At 42.2% G+C, this 19,743-nt stretch overlaps 1 protein-coding gene across 2 annotated transcripts in view; it reads right to left on the bottom strand.

Annotated features, from left to right (window-relative positions):
• The window catches only part of KLHL5 (kelch like family member 5), a 439,436-nt gene that overhangs the window by 175,547 nt on the left and 244,146 nt on the right, over positions 1 to 19,743 (bottom strand). For both annotated transcript variants that reach the window (XM_069202095.1, XM_069202090.1), the window contains one exon: positions 15,283 to 15,479. In XM_069202095.1, the coding sequence (XP_069058196.1) occupies positions 15,283 to 15,479 (197 nt within the window). The remainder of the gene's footprint in view (positions 1 to 15,282; positions 15,480 to 19,743) is intronic.

The following is a 19,743-nucleotide window of genomic DNA, read 5'->3' on the forward strand; positions in this document are numbered from 1 at the left end:
TTAAGGCACTAGTTGTTTTGGAAGTCGGTGTTCCGTCGTACAACCATTTTGTGTAGCCTGGAGGGGTTCCAGTGTGGTAGGTTAATTATGAAGAATTTCGATTGGATCAAGGTGGGACAGATTTTTTCACGGAGGGAAATTTACCAGCCGTTAACCAGTTTTCTTCTGAGATATGGATCAGGATATCAGGGTTAAAGTGTTTGATCCATTTAGCATACAGGATCAATTCTGAATGTGTCAGGGAGAAGGCTAATGCTTTATAAATTTTGAAAGCAAGATGAACTGAGGATTGCCAGAATGGCAGTCGATGTATAATAGATGCACCACTGGTGCATGGGAGTTTAGCTAGTTTGACTGAGCTTTAGAAAGCTATAAAAATCAATGTTGGGAAGACCATAGCTTTCTGTGAGATCAGCAAAGGAACAAGGTTCCTTGTTATTATCATACAGTTCTCGGATTAGGTAAGTACCTTTTGATGCCCATGAATATGCCAGAGTATCGGAGGAATCGATTTTTAGTTAACGGTTATGCCAAAGCGATGCCATTGTGTTGTGCATAGGAAGATGTAGTTGTTTATCTAGGGACTTAAGTGCATATGCAGTATCAGACAGAATCCGCAGGGAAAGTGTGGGTTTGAATTTCAACATGGTAATGTACGCAGTAGCACTGAATGGGGAAATGGAGTGTTTTCGATATCATGCCAAAGGGGCAACAACAAGTACCTTATGCCGCAAGAAATGCAGATTGGTAAAGGGTCTAGTTTGGGAGTTTGCATCCTCCCTCCGTAAAGTTTTGTATCTCAGCTTTGAAGAAAATCCTGGTTCTCTTACCACAGGAAATTTGATGTCAATTTGTTTACTGTATGGAAGGAGAAGCAAGACAGTTTCATTGGTAACTTGGAGGTGGTAACATTTATAATAGGATTGACAATGGTCTTCAGAGTTTGGAGTCTGCCTTAAAAGGAGATATGCTTGAGTGACCAAGAGGAAGCAGATTTTTTACCTTATTAATTGTTTTAGATTTGTTTAAATGGATAGCCTCTGATAGGTCATTAGAGAACCAGATCCCTAGGTAATTAAGGTGTTTTGGTTGCCACTTAAGCCTACAGTCTCCAAGATGGACAGAAAAGAATAGGGGGGAAAGCAGAAACACCTCAATCAATCAATCATTGCATTTGTAAAGCGCACCGCTCACCCGTGAGGGTCTCAAGGCACTGATGTGGGGAGGGGGCTGCTACTGCTCAAACAGCCATGTCTTGAGGTCTCTCCTGAAGGTAAGTAGGTCCTGTGACTGTCACAGGTGGGTGGGAAGAGAGTTCCACGTCTTGGCGGCGAGGTGGAAGAACGATCTGCCAGAGGAGGTCGTTCTGTGGATGTCAGGTCGGGGTATAGAAGGTGAGACGTCTGTTGAGGTATTCTGGTCCGGTGTTGTGCAGTGCCTTGTGAGCATGGGTGAGGAGTTTGACCGTGATTCTTTTGTTGACAGGGAGCCAGTGTAGGTCTCTCAGGTGGGCTGTGATGTGGCAGTGGCAGGGGATGTCTAGAATGAGACGTGCAGAGGCGTCCTGTATGTGTTGCAGTCTCTTCTGGAGATTGCCTGTGGTTCCTGCAAAGTGGGCATTGTCGTAATCCAGTTTGATGCTTACGAGGGCTTTGGTGACCACCCTTCTGTTTTCAGTGGGGATTCATTCGTAGATCTGCCGAAGCATGCGGAGGGTGTTGAGGCAGGAGGAAGAGATGGCGTTGACTTGCTGGGTCATTGATAGTGATGAGTCCACGATAAATCCCAGGTTGTGTGCGTGGTCGGTGGGTGTTGGTGCCATTCCCAGTGTAGCAAGCCACCAGGAGTCGTCCCATGTGGAGGGCGTGGAGCAGACGATGAGCACCTCAGTTCTGTCGGAATTCAGTTTCAGGCAGCTGTTCTTCATCCATTCGGTGATGGCCTTCATTTCTTCGTGGAGGTTGGTTTTGGCGATGGCCGGGTCCTTAATGAGGGAGACGATCAGCTGGGTGACATCGGATTATGAGACGATGTTGTGGTTGTGAGATTGGGCGATGTTTGCGAGCGGAGCCATGTAGACGTTAAAGAGGGTCGGGCTGAAGGATGATCCCTGGGGTACGCCGCAGATGATTTTGGTGGCTTCAGAGTGGAATGGAGGGAGGCGGACTCTCTGAGTTCTGCCGGTGATAAAGGAGGTGATCCAGTCCAGGGCTCTGTCGTGGATCCCTGCGTCATTGAGGCGTGTGCGTAGGGTGTGGTGGCAGACGGTGTTGAACGCGGCTGAGAGGTCCAGGAGGATGAGGGCCGCGGTTTTGTCGTTGTCAAGTATGGTCCTGATATTGTCGGTGGCGGCGATGAGGGTGGTTTCGGTGCTGTGGTTGCTGCTGAATCCGGATTAGGACGGGTCCAGAGTGTTGTTCTCCTCGAGGAAACGGATCATTTGTTTGTTGACAATTTTCTCTATGACCTTTGCCGGGAAGGGGAGCAGGGAGATGGGCTGGAAGTTCTTGTGGTCCTTTAGGTCCGCCTTGGGTTTCTTGAGGAGGGCGTTGATCTTGGCGTGTTTCCAGCTCTCCGGGAAGGTGGGGGTCTCGAAGGAACTGTTAATGATCTTCCGGAGTTGGGGTGCGATGACGGAGATTGCTTTGTTGAAGATGTGGTGAGGGCAGGGGTCGTCTGGTGAGCCGGAGTGGATGGTGTTCATGATTTCGATGGTGTCGTCGTCGTTGACTTTAGTCCAGGAGAGCAGGAGGCTGGTGAATCTGTGGTGTCGGTGGTTGACATGGGGGTCTGAGTATTGAAGCTGTCATGTAGTCTGCGATCTTGCGGTAGAAAAAGGTGGCTAGGGAGTCACAGAGGTCTTGTGATGGTGAGAGGTGGTTGATGTTGGGGCCGGGGTTGGAAAGCTCCTTCACAATGTTGAAGAGATTCTTGTAGCTGTGTGCGTTGTCGATGCGTTCTTTGGAGGCTGTTTGGATGAGTTGGTGGTGTCTGCAGATGGCATTCTTGAAGGCTGTGTGGTTGTACGGTGTCTGATCTTGGCGCCACTTCTCGAGTCTTTGGCATGTTTACTTGGATTCTTGGAGGCCGGCGGTGAACCAGAAGGCCTTTCTGTCGGTGCATCTGTTAGAAGGCTTCTTGACCGGGGCGAGAGTGTTGCACAGTCGTCAATCCATTGCCTGAGGTTGCGGGCTGCTGTGTTGGTGGTGTCGATAGGTAGGTTCCGGCAGAGGGTAGTGATAAGCTGGTCTTCGGTGACCTTGTTCCATCTGCAGTGGGGAATCCGTTGCAGGTGATGGTGTGTTGTGGATTTCTCAAAGGAGAAGTGGATGCAGCGGTGGTCGGTCCAGTGAAGTTTGGTGGTGTGGCTGAAGGAGACGTGTTTGCTGGCGGGGAAAATGGGGTCGAGCGTGTGTCCCGCAGAGTGGGTGTTGTGACGAGCTGCTTGAGGCCAAGGTTGTCGAGGTTGTCGAGCAGGGTGGTAGAGTTGTTGTTGTTGTTCCAGAGGTGGAAGTTCAGGTCCCCAAGGACGATGTAGTCTGTGGATGCGAAGGCGTGCTTGCTGATGATGTCGGTGATGGAGTCGCTGAACTGCTGTCGGGGGGACCCCTGTTTTATCTTTATTTAAGGTGTACCCTGAGACCTGGGAAAAATCATCTATAACACTAGTCAATGCAGGAATTGCTTGTTACATATCATCAAAGAAGATGAGGATGTTGTCAGCATAAGCTGCAGTTTTATAGGATTTGGAACCAAATTCAAAACCTCTGATCTCTGGAGGGCGTCAATTAGTAGAAGCAATGGGTCGATGACAAGTAAGAAAAGAAGGGGAGGTAGAGGGCATCCCTGCCTTGGTGTAAATCAAGGGAGGAAGAATGTTCTGAGTTTATTCTAATATTCGCTTTAGGGATGGCGTAAAGTGCCATGGTCATGTTGATAACTGATTCTCCAAGGTCATGAGCCTCCAAAACTGCATGAAGAAAAGGCCAGTAAACCTTGTTGAAGCATTTTCTGCATTGAGTACAATCACTGTCGCGGGAAGGGAGGAGAGTCTAGCCTTCTCTATTATGTGGCAAAAATGTAGGGATGTTATCTCTGGCTAATCTGCTCTTAACAATGCCAGTCTGAGAGTTGTAGATGAGTCTAGGAATAAATGTTTCTATTCTTTTTGCTACGATTTTAGCGAATATGTTTGCCTCTATGTTAAACAAAGAGATGGGGTAATACTTTTTGGGATATGAGTGATCTTTATCTTCTTTGGGGATTACTACAATTGTGGGTTCCGCCACAATACTGCAGCCTCTTCCTCGGTGAGCGAAGTAGTCGAAGGTATTTCTGAGATGTTCAAAAAGTGAATTTTTTATAGAAAATAATGGGAAAACCATTCAGACCTGGTGCTTTCCCGGATCGGATGGAGTTGATAGCATTCAAGACTTTGGGAGTTTCAAGGGGTTTTTCCAGATGGACTCCATCAGTGCCTGAGAGTTTGGTGATATTTAGTGTGTGCAAGAACGTCTCACAATCAGATTTCTAACACTAACAGGTGGGCTGGGGGCATAGAGTTTAGCATAGAATTCCTTAAAGACATCCAGGATCTCTTTAGTTTTGCATTTCTGGGAGCTTTAATATGGGTAATGTTGTTAGAAACAGTCCTGAAAATGAGAGTGGCTGCTAGGGTTTTTCAAGCCCTATTAAGGAATAAGAGTTGTTTGGACTTTGCAGTATGAACCCAGAAGTAGACTCTTTTACTTACGATGGAATTATATTTCTATTTCAGTTGTTTGATCAAATTAAGTATATGTTTGTTATTGGAGTGTCTGAAAGGGGATTCTATGTTTTTAATTTCAAGAGCTAACTTCTTTAGAGTCTCTTTAATTTCATGATTTCTATTGGCCATGCGTTTAATAATATGCCCTCTCATGGTGCATTTAAATGCATCCCAGGGAAATACAGATGAGGAGAAAGAGTTTATGTTTTCTTTAAAGAAAAGATCAATTTCTCGTTTTAGGTCTGTTATATCCTCTGATTTGTCAAGGATTTCCTCATTCATACACGAGATTCTGTTTTTCACTTTAGTGAGCATATTTAGGATTGACACTGAGATAGCAACATGGTCAGATAGCAAAAAAGGATGAATATTGGTCATAGAAGTGGACTGGAGAAGAGGATCAGAGACCAAGAGGTAATCAATACAGGAGAAGCTAGAATGTGGAGGGAAAAAAAGGAAAGTCATTACTGGTTGTGGAGTCTTCAAACATCTCTAAAGCAATGTGTGCTGCAGAGGGTAAGCATTTGTTTATGAGATTTGGGGATCCTGAAATTAAATGATGAGTGGCAATGCAGGATGGGGTCCATTGGGAGATTAAAATCTCCACCTAATATCAATTTTGAGTTTGGCGGTATTCCTGCCAGCTTCTTACTGATAGAAAACCAAAACTCCAGATCGTCTGCATTAGGAGCAGAACTATTCATTACATATAGATCTTGTTTGCCAGCATTCAACCTAGTGAGAAGCCATCTATCATGGGTATCATGTTTGGAGGAAATCACCTATAAGCCTGAAGTTTTCTAAATGAGGGTAAGCGCACCATTTTTATTACCAAATACTTCAGAGCATACCACATCAGCAACCCAGCTTCTTCTTATCGAAAGTGCCTCTCTATAGCCAATGTATGTTTTTTAGAGAAGCGCAATATCGCCTGAAAGGCTTTTACAGTAATCTAGGTTTTTTGTTCTTTTCACTGGGTGGTTTAGCCCCTTAGTGTTCAAGAAAATCACACTCAGGAAAGTCATGGGTGAGTATTAAGAGTGGTTGGAAACAGACTTGGTCTAGAATGTCTGGGGTGGGACAATTTCAGCACTATCCATTGTGTCAAGGATACAGAATTCTTCACAGTTGGAGAATGGACTAAAGACGTGAAGGAAAGAGGGGTGAGAGGCTGGGAGAAAATAATGTGAACAACAAATGGGTCTGGTTGTCTCACAGGCCACAGTTGAGCCCCTTCCCACCATGGGAAATATGTAAGAGACAATATATTGTGGGAGAAAACATGGAGAAACATGACATAACGCCCCATCCACAAAAGGCCAGTTCCTGGGACATAGCACTTAAGGAGAATGCTCCTACAACTTTGTATTAGGGGAGAATATGAAGTGGTTGATTTATATCTTTTATTACTGACATGAAGTACGTGAGAGCAAGGGATTTGAATTTACCCTAGGATCAGAGTGTAGTGAAGGTACCTTAGGACTCCAGAGGTTGATGCATGGGAACATGGTCTCTAATCAATAAATTGTGAGCATAGATGGGACAATTAAAGTAATTAAGGCTGCTACACAGGCTAGCATATGATAACAGCGAACATTAGCATAATCATTAACAAACTTGTGTGTACAAAGTAGTTTTGAGAGAGTTAGACAACCATGCAAATACAACTTCAGCGTCACTACCCATTGATGTTGGGGATCGCAAAAATGTGAAGAGAACAGACTGCATGTCTCCAGCATACTTTCAATGGATCAGTGAAGGCTGTTGGTCGTTGGAAATTAGTTACCCAAAAAAAAGAAAAGAACGGAGGTCAGATCTATCAAGCCATTGTGGCGAATGAAACTGTACACAGCACAGTTGTTATACCTGTAAAACCAGATAATGTGCTGCCAGAAGGGGCCTCCTCCTGCAATATGCCTCTAGGATGCAAGCCTGTGACACAATTAAACATTCTTAATATAACCATCAATATTTCAATCAGCATCTATACCGTGGGAAGGATATGGTATAACTTGCAGCTTGGGAAAACATCATAAGAGAGAGTCGGGGTAGTAGATCTTGCTGAATTTTCAGCTATTGACTCAGCGTCCATCCAGGTCTCAGATTTATTGTCGATGAAGTCAGCAAGGTCTGCAGGAAACTTTTTCTGGTCCCTAAAGGTTATATAGAATTTGGAGGAGACAGAAAAAGCAAATGGTATTCCCATTTCCGTAAGTCTTTTCCTTAATGCCAAAAAGCCTTTCCGGCAATCTGCTGTTCCCTTGGCATAGCCTTGTGAGATGGAGATTATTTAGTTCTGCCACATGACCATCTTGATCTTCCTCATTTGTGTCAGGATTTTTCAGTGTGCTGGAGTCTAAACGGTTTAAAAATCAGAGGTCTTGGTGCTGTCGAATAGATTGGTTTGTGGGTCGGCCCCCAATGAGTCCTCTCAATTTCAAAGTGTTTAGCAAACGATTTCTGCAAGACTTCTGGGATCCAAGTTATAAGGAAGTCAGCTACAGATGTGTATGAACTTTCAATGCCTTCAGGGATTTAAAGGATACAGAGGTTACTTCTTCGATTAAAGTCCTCCTGCTAAGCTAGTTGTTGCTTTATGGCAGATACAGACTGTTCCAGCCCAAGGACTCGTTTAGATTGAGCATTGGACTGCACTAATCCTTGACTCAGTGTGTTAGAAATCCTTATCGGAAAGTCTTTGGGGTCCCTACATATCCCAGTCACTTCAATCTGGAGCAAGTTAGGATTTGTTTTGGTGCTCTGCGCAATGTTATGTACCATGTTAAGTTTATGTAGGATAACATCCAGGGTGGAAGACGAGTCTGACTTTTCATTGACAGGAGAATCCGTATTGGGAGTAAATTGCATAGTGCACTTTAATTTGGCCTTGGATTCTCTTTCCTTCATAGTTGCACCTCTGGTTTCAGACATAATGGAAATCTTTAGTTCAATTACACCCACAAAAACTGTGGTAGGCACAACCGAATGAGCTCGCTTTTGAGATAACTTTTCTCTTAAAGTGCTAAACACGGGATCACAGTAGCCTGTAAAGAAAGAGGTTAGACCAGTCATCTCTGGGTTGTGCCCTAGAGCCTCTGCATGCAGAAGTTGGAAATACCTCCCAAAGACAATAGGCGCAAGAAGGAGAGACGCTAGTTAGCCAAAATGTACTGTTGTCGTTCAAAGAGGTGGCACTAAAGTATCTGAGAAGACTCTGGGCCTGATTAGGAGTTTGGCAGACGGTTTAAAACATCTGCTGAACTTCCGACAGGGAGGTTGCTGCCACACTGGCTACCTCCCCGCCGGACCCATTAGGAGTTTCTCACTGGGCTGGCGGGCAGAAACCGCGGTTTCCACCCACCAGCTTAGTGAGAAACAGGCGGCAGCATTGTTGCTGGCTCGTACTCAAGCCGGCAGTAATGCTGCTACCACAGGGTGCACCAGTACCTTTGCAATGTTTACTGTCTGCACAGCAGTCAGTGAACATTTGTGATGGTGCTGGACAAGGGGACCTTGCACTGACCATGCCAAGTGCATGAACAGTGCAGGGGCCCCCATGTGGCCCCCCTGCACCTGTTCTCTGCCAGCCTTTTCATGGTGGTAAAACCAAAAATAGTGCTCGGACAAGTAGCATCTGGTGGAGATACCGGTGTATAACATTCATAGATCAGCTTTTAGTACACAAACTTACAGATGAAAACCTTGTCACTCATTTGTATTTTGTCCCCTCTTACATTACTATGACACCCTAATAGCTTTCGGAAACAAGGTAAGATTTTCACAAATGATTCTTTGATGATTTCACAAACTGTCAAGTATTCAGGCATATACAGCTGTCTGAGTTCACCCATGGCTTTCGTATCTGTTTACCCCACAAGTTGCAAGTATGCAGAACAGTGCTTTCCAAATGTTTTTAAAAAACAACCCAATTTTTAGAACGATAAATCTTTGCAACCCACCTAGCTTTAACAGCCATGAGGCAAGGGTGATTTTTAATGCAATCACAGACATGCTTTCAAAACGTTGTGAATTAACAAAAAAGCATACTCTAATTGTGTTTGCATCCCTCTCTAACAGCAATTGTTTGTAAATTTCATTACCTTAACCACATACTTTAATATGTTTTTATCGCACTGTGGCCAAGATATTGATCTGCCATTAAAAGTGGCAGATGGTGAACTGCACTGGGACTTGAAATTTTTTCAGAATGGGGTGCTGACCGGTGGCATCTTTTCACTAAAACCTAAAGGCTGCCGAAAATCTTGGTGATACCACCAGTGATATTACAAAATCTGAAAAACCCTTTCTACAGTATGGAGAAAGGCCTTGTAACCATTTGTGTTAAAATGGGGATCAGTGGTGCATCATGGACTCCAAATATATATATATTGCAGTTTTATATAGTGCCTACAATGCGTAATGGCATTATAGTGCTTTACAGGACTCATTTTATTTTAAACACTGGAGACTAAGGGCCTGATTACAATCTTGGCGTAGGGGGTTACTCTGTCACAAACGTGACGGATATCCCATCCACCGTATTCTGATTCCACTATATCCTATGGAAATCGCAGTTAGGCAGACGGAATATCCATCATGTTTGTGACAGAGTATTCCATCTGCCAAGATAGTAATCAAGCCCTAACTGTTTTGCCCAAAGTCAACACCAAGATCCAAACCTGGCCCTCCATATCCAAATTTATCAGAAGACACACCTGACATTTGACCTCCATCTTTGAAACACAGCAAACGTAATACGATAAATATAAAATGTAAAGGCATATTTATTTATTGTTCTTTAGAAATCGGCTGGCAACCTACCTGTAGGTTGCGACCTACAGTCTGGGAAGCACTAATGCAGAAACTGAGGAAAAAACATGATTTAAAAAGTGCACAGTATTGAAAAAGTGGTCTCCCTCTGCCTATTCCTGAATGATTGGAAGAGAGGGATTGTTAGCACATCTTTCTGCATGCCATGTTTAGTATAGAAAACTTTCTAGTACATCACTTTTTACTCATATGTTGCCAAATTTGAGTTATTTTCACAGGTGATTCCAGGAAAAACCCCATAGATTAGGTACCTTAAAAATCCGAAAAATGTTGAAAAAGGGCCATAAATGTTTCATGGGCTCAATTTGTGGAAAAATAAAAAGTCATGGAGGAGTAAGAGAGAATGATCCCAAATGTCAAAAAAGAGTTTAACATGCCAGGTGAAAAGGGCTAAGCAGGCAAGTGGTCAAGGGAAATGGACAACTTTAATATAAACACTATATAACAAATTGTAGGAGTTTGAATTCTTTAAGCTGTTTTTAACTTTCAAACTTAGTAAATTTCATGCTCTTTCCAAAGCTTTCAAAAGGTAGAAGAAGAATCCTGTGGAAAGTAGGTTAACAGAAGCAAAAACAACGAAAAACAACTTTTAACAGACAAAACTGTGTGACATCAAGCTATACAAGTACAAACGTCATCATTTCCATTCCTGTGCCAGCAGAATTTTAATTCCTCACACTCCTACCACCAGAGTTTGTTCTAGGAAGAGAGGCAGAAGACAGACCATAAAATGATACACATAGTAGATTATGTTAAGATATTCAGTAAACCAGCAATCCTACTCTGCGTTAATGCTGATAATGCTTGTAATCAAGTGGACTGGTGCTTTTAGTTAAAGAGAGGTGCTGAAGTATATGAAGCGTAGCTCTAACTCTGCAGAATGGATCTTGGCATGTTATAAAAACTCCCACTTCAAAGATACTTGTGAATTGTCCCTATGAATAGGCTGAGAATACCCACAGCAGCTAGGGCTATCTCATGTCCTTCTTCACAGTTTTCCATGTGGGTCAAACCTCTGGTCTAACATATTAGTAATAATGAGAAGATAAAAAAAAGGGTCCCCAAGGAGGATGATATATTACAAAATCCTGTTTGATGATAATATACTGGTTTGGGGCCAGATTCGTCAACCTCCATGGTACTTTTCTTTAGAATCTTAACACTACTGGTGAGTGTCATAATCTAAACCAACTGAACAAACCTGAGGTTTCAATTTTCAACAGTTCATAACCGTAATCTACCACAAGCCTTATGGAGCCAAACATCCAACACTCTTTGCTTAAATCTATGATAACCAGGGCACAAGGTGGAATATCGTTGTCAGCCCTTGGGGAGGATTGCTAAATCCACTCCACCATTACACCTATCCTGTGGAGTGTTAGGATGGAATGCGACAGAACCTCAATGAAATACACACCAGTATATGTTTAATAGTAAGAGGCTCAGAGTGCTAAATAACTGACCAGACATAAAGCTGAGCACGGTTTGGCATCTTCGACTGGGTGAAATGAAGGAAACCTGAACCCCTGAGACAACATTGTTTAACTAAACCTGTATTATTCACGTCAACCTTAAGGGGTATGTGTTTAAAGGTGTAAAAGCCCAGACCTGTGGCCCTATATAAATAACATTAATTAATAAGATCATGTATGATATTGGGATAAGATTAGGAGGAAGATGGAGGCCACTCCCAACACTTTTTGTTTCACTATACTCCTTAACAATATGGTCTTACAAAGATGGGGGAGGGGAGATTGTGAACTTGAACACATTTTTGTAGACGGATTATTAATTTCTTTGCTCAATGATACCTGGATTTCAACTTGGTGAAAAGAAAGGGATATGTAATATCGAAATAGGACATGGTCATAAACACAGAAGTTAGAAAAGGAGTCACTGGAATGTTCATAGCTCTTGGATATCATGATTACTCAGTGCTGGCTCTGGGGACTTCATTTTGGCCTCAGGAGCATTACAGCAATTTCTGGAATCAATTACATAATGGAACTATCAAATAGTTCGGTACAGGACCTGGGCATTCAGGTACCTAACCAAGAGTAGAAGGAATTGGATATTATTCTTTTAAAATGGTATCATACTCCTGTCCAACTTAAACAGATAGATCCAAAGATATCTGCTCTGTGCTAGAGAAAATATGAGATGGTGGGAAATTCACCGCACATAATGTAGAACCGCCAGAAGGTTTTCCACTGCTGGAAGGATGAACTGGACGAGGTAGACTCAACTTTGACTCACACAAACCTTCTGTATACTTTATTAAGTTGGACATATTATGAGAAATATCTGTTTCTGTACAGCAACAGTAGGTTGATCACCCTAATCCTACTCCCAGTTAAGCAACTACATACTTTTCCATGATAAAATCGCAAATTTTCTTTTTTTAAATTTCTCCCTTTGGCCGGAAGGAAAACGGTAGCATTTGTGCTCATAACCCTGAGGTTCGATTATTAAAAGAGCCTCTATTTAGGCATTTCTAAGCAACCCTTACACAGCTACAAGTGGTTCAAAATTCGGCCACAGGGCTTGTGCTTAAACCTCTTAGGAAAAGCTCAGTTTCTCAGGACTATAGGTAATTAAATTGAACCTTTAGTTCTGTTTTTCAGATCCTTCCATGCTGCTGGCCCCAAATATCTATCTGATCATTTCTTTCATTATAAGACACAGAAGACCATTAGATCTTTTAATTCTAATCTATTAAAAGTTACCATTTTGAGGCAAAAATCCCTAGGAGGCAAATATTTTGCCGCTTTGGAATCTAAGCCCTTGAATCAACTTCCAGGTTCTCTTCGACTTATCGTTATGAAGCCATTTTTAGGCAGAACTTGAAAACTTGATTATTTATTGACCTTGATTAACTGTGTCGTCACCCATTTTAACTTGGTCCTGCTCAGGGGTGTCTTTCGGATTTATTTCAGGTGCTTTTTGATCGACTTATGTTGCAACGGCAACGGCTGTCTGAGGACTGGTGTTTGACTTAGTGCCAGGATGCTCTGTTTGAGAGACAGCATGTGTTACAAGTACCATTTTCATTCATTCAAGTAATACTAGCCAAAGGTAGTGCAACTCTATGCCCACAATGACAGAATGGTATGGTAAAATGTGTGACTTCCCGACTATGAAAAAAATCAATTTACTTCATTCAATAAATGTATGCCTAATTTACGTTCATATCCCCCCTTGACAACATACATGCCAAGCCAATTAAAGGATGCTCTTCTATGCTGCAGATACACGACAGCTCTCTTCCGCATGCTGGGGTATTAAGAAAACATGGGACTGTCCAGCACGTTACATTATGAATGAGATAGTACAGACCAAAGGGAGGGGGATGTATCAAATAAACATTTAAAATGTTATGATTTGTTGCTAATAAAATGTGTTTGAAACAACCATACAGGTTGAAATACAGGTATGTCCCAGTTTATATATAGTGAACAGCTTTTATAATTGCAGATTAGCTTTTTTCACTCTTTAAACTAGAAAAATTACCTTACATTTAGAGTATTTTTTCTAATAGATGTATTGAATGTTTTGATCCGTTCATACAGCTTGGAATAAATTAAATTACTTTCTTGTAAATTAAATTTCAATTGGTTTCATGCGGTTTCCATAGTAACCTGTGGTTCAGAGAAAAGCAACTCCTTCTGTTACAATTCATTACTGCAAAAAATAATAACATTCACAACACTGATGGAAGTGAACAAGATCAAAAACGCCTTAGGAGGCAAAATTAATTTGCTGAGAATGTCTTTTAAATGATGCTAAGGTTGGACGACCTGAGAACATTGGGTTATGCTTCTGAACAAAGCACAGCCTCCAAGCGAAGCATGTTGCCTCAATCACAAAAATCTGTCTCACTTTACAAATGAGATTATCCCTTTCTTTCCAAGGACATGCACTCAATGGTAGAAACGAAAACGTAAACAACTCAAGGAAAAAGAATCATTGTTGACAAGAAGCTAATCGACTAATGGCAGTGATAAATTATTTGTAGCATTATTACTTCTTGTAATACAATATATGGCCTTAATGACAAATCAAGAGTAAATAATGGCAAGCGTACTTTAATGAGGCATGTTTTTAGGCAAAGTTGAGAACTTCACACCAGGATCCAAATAAATATATGAAACGTTCACATTTATTTTTTGACATCGTCTTTTGGGCAACCACTCTGGGCATGTATCACCATATGGAAATCAAGGTAAGTGAGTGTTCCCTTTTCATGGATAATAATCGTGTCTGTACAAAATGAAGATAGTATATTTTATACCCCATTATCTACACAAGCTTTAGCTGCACAAGAATGGGTTTGCTTAACACAAATGTGACATGCACAAATGCACAGATCTAACGGTGTTCACAAGGCATATCTGCACACTGTAGATTAGAACATATGTTTTTAGCCCGTCAACTCTTTGAAGAAGAAGACTGCTTCAGGGAACTTATTTTATTCCTATGCCAACAAATTGAGTGCGCATTGCACCGGAAAGCAACATGGTGGGCCATTTAAAACACGCACTAAATACTTTGACCTTTGTAAGTGAAACAGTCGCCTGCTGACTCCAACAGGTTGTGCTTCCATCAGGAAAGGACCTATTAGCATGGCAAAGTTTCACGTTCCTTGCTCCCAGCGTCAGAACTGGACGAACACATTTTCTTCAGAATGCAGAGCATAACTGAATCTTCCTCGAAATGCTAGATTTGATAGTCGGAATATTAACAGTATTAGGGCCAGATTACGACCTTGGTGGAGGGGATTACTCAGTCACAAACGTGACGGATATCTAGTCCGCCGTTTTACAAGTTCCACAGGATATAAAAGAACTTGTAAAAAGGCGGATGGGATATCAGTCACGTCTGTGACAGAGTAATCCCCTCCGCCAAGGTGGTAATCAGGTCCTTAAACTGCAATACTAAGGCTGTTGAAATATTGCTGCATTTTGACCTCAAACATCTCTTCGAAGTATTCAAAACTAATTTTAGACAAATACTTGCTACATGCTGCCTCCTCAAATGAGACAAAAATGCTCAGGTGTTGCACTAGTTATAATCCTTTGCACTGATTCTTTGGAAGGAGTAGGTTAGTTTACAATACTCTTCCACGCAGGACACAGACCTTGATGGAGTAAAACAATCTAAGTAAAACAAAGGGTGTAGTACTCACTGGTGAGGTTATGCCTGAGGGTGGTGCAGGGAGATAATACATAGAAGTGGAGCTAGGGCAAGGCAGTGATTCACTCTGTGGACCACATTCAGGCCTTTCTTTTTTAAATTAAAGTTTCTCAGATGTTGGAGCTGGCTGACAAGAAGGAAAATATAATATTTTGCTAGTCCCAAAATATCAAACAGTGGCCTACTTTGAGGTTTCTGGAAAAAAAAAAAAAAAGACACTGATGCTAAGCAAAAAATTAATAGAAACACCCAACGAGTACATAGTCACTTTTGGGGAAAACCTGAATTTAACAGACATTTTGGCAACCTTTTCAGCTACTGTAATTTTGACGTGGGTTCGTCCTAAAAAAAATACTGTATCCATTTATCTACAACTATTTCCTCAATATTACATGTTTTAGTTATTTTTCCCCGAGTACCACAGCCTACGTGAAACTTCATTTTATATCTCAATTGAATCGATTCTTGCACCCATAACATGTAGAACATACCATGGTGTAATTATGTGCCACTTTATGCAAATCTGTGCACCCTTGTGCATCCGCAAAAGACCGGATCCCCAGGCAGTTCGATGGGTGAAGCTGTTTCATCAAGAACTTGCAACATGCTTCGACAACCTGCGATAACTGGAGAAGGCAAGCGGTAGACAGGAGGCACTCTACAGTATCTTCTTTTAATTCAAGGCTACCTGAAAAGCGAAATTTTTTATGAATTAGTTCGCACCCTTAATATCTGCTTCCATTTTTCAGCAAACATCACATAACAAAGTAAGCACAATGTTCTTTACCTACCTAAACACATGTGTAAAAACAATGGCACAATGTAGGCAGCTGAAGTAGTACAGAGGGGAAGAGAGGGCACAGGAACAGAGGAGAAGCCTTAGTGAACACATGGGGATTCCTGGGAAGACTAGGGTTGGATATGGACTGGTTGTGGGGTTGCGAGTGATGGCTTATTCAGAGGAAGCCTTTCAAGAATAAGCACAGGTATGAGTCCAAAAGTGCTTCTCACTCTAGTGTCTATTGTTTATTGCCACTTGTAAGTACAGATTACGCACACTGTAACATCAGTAGTGAAGAAGTTCAGAAGATGTAATATTATTTCCACTTCATCTGAGAAGGGGCCTGAAGGTGCAGCGATGCAGCAAAACGCTAGAGAAGCTGGGGTTACTTAAATGAGTAAAGGTTAATCAGTAATATGAAGCACCTTGAGCCATGTCGAGCAAAGATGGTAACAGTGCCGGAGATTGTCCATTAATCACGAAAGTAATGTCTGGAGAATAAAAAAAACAGACCCACATCAATCGAGCCAGCTGATGCATGTGAGGCCTACGTATAATTTAAGCAAAGAGTAAAAAAAAAAAACAATGTCCAGGCAACGATGGCACAAAGAAGCACCCACATCAGCGCACAAGTATTGCCATGTGTGGTATGAAATGTACCACAATGGACAATGAACCATAGAACACTACAATTAGGACAAGTCAATGTACATGTGCAAAAACTGGAGCACCAAATTAGACCTGCACAACCGAACTAAAGTAAATTTATCAACAAAAAAAATACTACCCATTCAATCAAACTCGTGTGTCAATGCCCACAAAGAGCAAAAAGTCACACACAACCACCTGCTGCAAGATGCAGCCACTCGTGGCAAAGTATTGAAGGACATGCTGATATTCAATGAATGCAAAAAACTCACTGCTGCACTGAATAAAAACAGGGGTGTGTGGCCAAGTGGCTGAAAGATGGAGAAGCCTCTCTCAGCTCCACTCTGGCACACTACTAAATTGCCCTCATGACCCGGCACAGGAATCGGGGCCCAGAAAACCATTGGTGAAACTGCTGTTGTCGAGCTGCAGAGAGAAGGCTGCAGAGACCCACAGTGGGCAATTCTTCATGCTAAGGACTGAATAGCGGTAGCTACACTCAGCCTCCACAGATGCCACATGACACCATGTGAAGAACAGCAAGAGTGGGCGCGCAAGGTCTCAGGAGTTTGTACGGTGCTGGGACCAATCGAGAAAGCAGGATATCCACCACCAAACTGGAGACTAAGACCCTCATTATGACTTTGGCGGTCCCTCCACAGAACCGCAGGGAGGACACCACCACCATGATGGCAGTGGTGTCCCCCCAAGCGTATTACAATGTTCCCGCAATACGCGGTACCCACTGGTCAGTCCGGCTGGAACCATGGTACAATACAGCACTTGGTTCCCTTAAGGGAGCCGAGTGCTATCTCGTAACACAGAGGGGGCCGACCAGCAAATGCTTGTGACCGGGAAGAGCCAAAAACATGTCGAAATTGAGGGGGAACAAAAGCGGATCCGAAAGGGCAGTTTGAAAAAAAACATTTTTAGGCTGACAAGTGGGGCACATTTTTTATCAGTATAGATGAGAGAATGCTGGGTGGTAGGAATTTTGTGGATTCCTGCAGATTCCAGAAGGTTCCATTGAAAAATGTGGAAAATGTATGATTTCCAGCAAAGTTGGAGGTTTGCAGGGCATTGTGGATAAGAAAATGGTGCTGGTGAATATGAAGCACACCGCCATGGGCTCACCCAGATGTTTAGCTTTTAGATGTGTCTAGGTCTTGTGGATTTTTCTACATGGCAGCGTCCCAAAGTCCAAAAAGGGCAGCCCTCACCATTTCAAGTGGGACGATTTTGAGAGTTAGCCAAGCTCTCATGGCCCAAATGTAAAACCAAAACCCCAAATAATCAAATGTCCTCTTGCTTGCCGTGGGATAAGATGTTTTAGTGTGCAGGGGAGAGCTGAAAGACTGTTACCCCCTTCAGTTGGGGTGGGGGGTATAACCATGCCCATACTGGTTGGTATCCACCGCCACAGCATTTTATTTATTTTTTAAAATTTCCTGGCATCTAGTAGACTTTCTGCCCCCCACCCTGGGTGTGGATTGGGGGTAATCGCTCCATCGGCCCACTGGTGAGCAGAACAACTTTGGCTCCATTTATTTGGGGTGGGTTATGACCATACCCCCACCCTCTCATTTTGAAAAAAAAAAAATCTTCTCTGGTGTGCCCCATGGGGAGCAACCCTTGCCCAAGGGGCTGCCCCCCCCAAGCAAAACACCAAAACACACACATACAAACACACACCAATCCATGGTGCCTAAATGGCTGCTGTCCCTCTCCACCCCCCAATAAAAAAAAATGATTCCTGGTGCCTAGTGGTTTCTGCCCCCCCACCCTCCCCGGGGGGCAGAGGCCGATCTGCCCCCAAGGGGAGCAGAAATGGCCTAAAATAAATTTGCACTCCCCCAGGGGAGCGACCCTCGCCTAAGGGGTTGCTCCCCTTGCGTGAAATTGGCACAAAAAAATTAAAATCCCTGGTGTCTAGTGGTTTCTGCCTCCCTTGGGGGCAGATTGGCCATATAAAAATAGGCCGATCTGCCCCAAGGGGGGCAGAAATGGCCTAAATAAAATTTTTCCCCCAGGGGAGCGACCCTTGCCTAAGGGGTTGCTCCCCACATATAAAAAATAAATAAAGTAAACAAAAAAATATATATCCCTGGTGTCTAGGGGCTTCTGCCCTCCCCCCGGGGGCAGACTGCCAAAATTATAATAGGCTGATCTGCCCCGGGGCGGGGGGCAGAAAAGGCCTAAAAATATTTTGCCCTCCTAGGGAGTGGCACTTGCCCATGGGGTCGTTCCCCTTATATATAAACAATTCCCTGGTTTCTAGTGGTTTCTGCCCTCCTTGAGGGCAGATTTGCCTAATACAAGTAGGCCAATCTTCCCCCAAGGGGGCAGAAATGGCCTAAATACAATTTGCCCCCCACCCCCACATTGGAGCGCCCTTTGCTTAAGGGGTCGCTTCCCATATATAAAAACAAAGTAAACAAAAAACAAATATCCCTGGTGTCTAGGGGTTCCCAGCATAGACATATCTAATGATTAAAAATACATTATTTTGTTAATTGTGAAGTGAAGCAAAATCATCAATAATTTAAAATAATTTCATGTCCATACATAACCAACTATAAAATACTTAAGTGTGGTTTGTAATAACATACTGAATAAATAAAAATAACATTTTAAAATGTTATTTACAGCTGTCCCAAAGGTTTTCTACTCACTCATATGGGAAAAATGTATTTTTTCTGTTTGTAGGTTGCCAGTTTTTTTTTAACATCTTCCTGGTGTTGAGTTTATTTTGACATTGGATGCAGAATTGCTGTCGCGGAAGGGCAGATACAGGGGAGGAACAAACTTTTTCAAATTTAAATTTTCACCACCCAATAAAACATTTATTTTAAGTAATGTTTAAGGAAGGTAGACAGAACTAGAGTGGTAAATGTAATGTGAATGTTCTTAACTTTTACACCCTTCCAGAGGTCATCAGAATAGATGTAGTTTACCTTTTTTTTCCATAAAAAAACTGAAATGTACCACTTTTTAAAGGTTCTTTTTTTAAAAAGAACTCAAAATCATCCTTATGTACAGATATATATATATATATATATTTTTTATTTTACAGTTTTGCTAATGAAGGATGACACATTTCATTGTGTGCGTGTGTAGGGGGGTAGGGGGCATCAAATATTACTTGCGTTATAAACACCCCCCCCCCTCCACTTGCTTAATTTTTTTCTCTTATGGTGCCCTTGTACTTTGAATTTTTGGCCAATTTCTTTTTAGGTTTTTGAAGAGCTCTGATTTGAATAGACTATGCGATTGTTTACTTTTTTTTTTTAAAAAATGGTTTATAATTTTCATTTTTTGCTGGAGTATTTGTTTATAAATATTAAACAAAATAATATTCATTTTTTTCCGTATGCTTTCCCACATGGATTAATGACACCTACTTTGGATCTAATAAATAAATGTGGGATGGGTGTTTAAAAACTCACTTTAACTTAAGAAAGAAGATCTCTCACTGTAAAAAGTTGATTACATGTAATTTGCAAATGTTTATTTTTTTACTTTC

The sequence above is a fragment of the Pleurodeles waltl genome, chromosome 1_2 (assembly GCF_031143425.1).
Source record: "Pleurodeles waltl isolate 20211129_DDA chromosome 1_2, aPleWal1.hap1.20221129, whole genome shotgun sequence".
Taxonomy (NCBI): Eukaryota; Metazoa; Chordata; class Amphibia; order Caudata; family Salamandridae; genus Pleurodeles; species Pleurodeles waltl.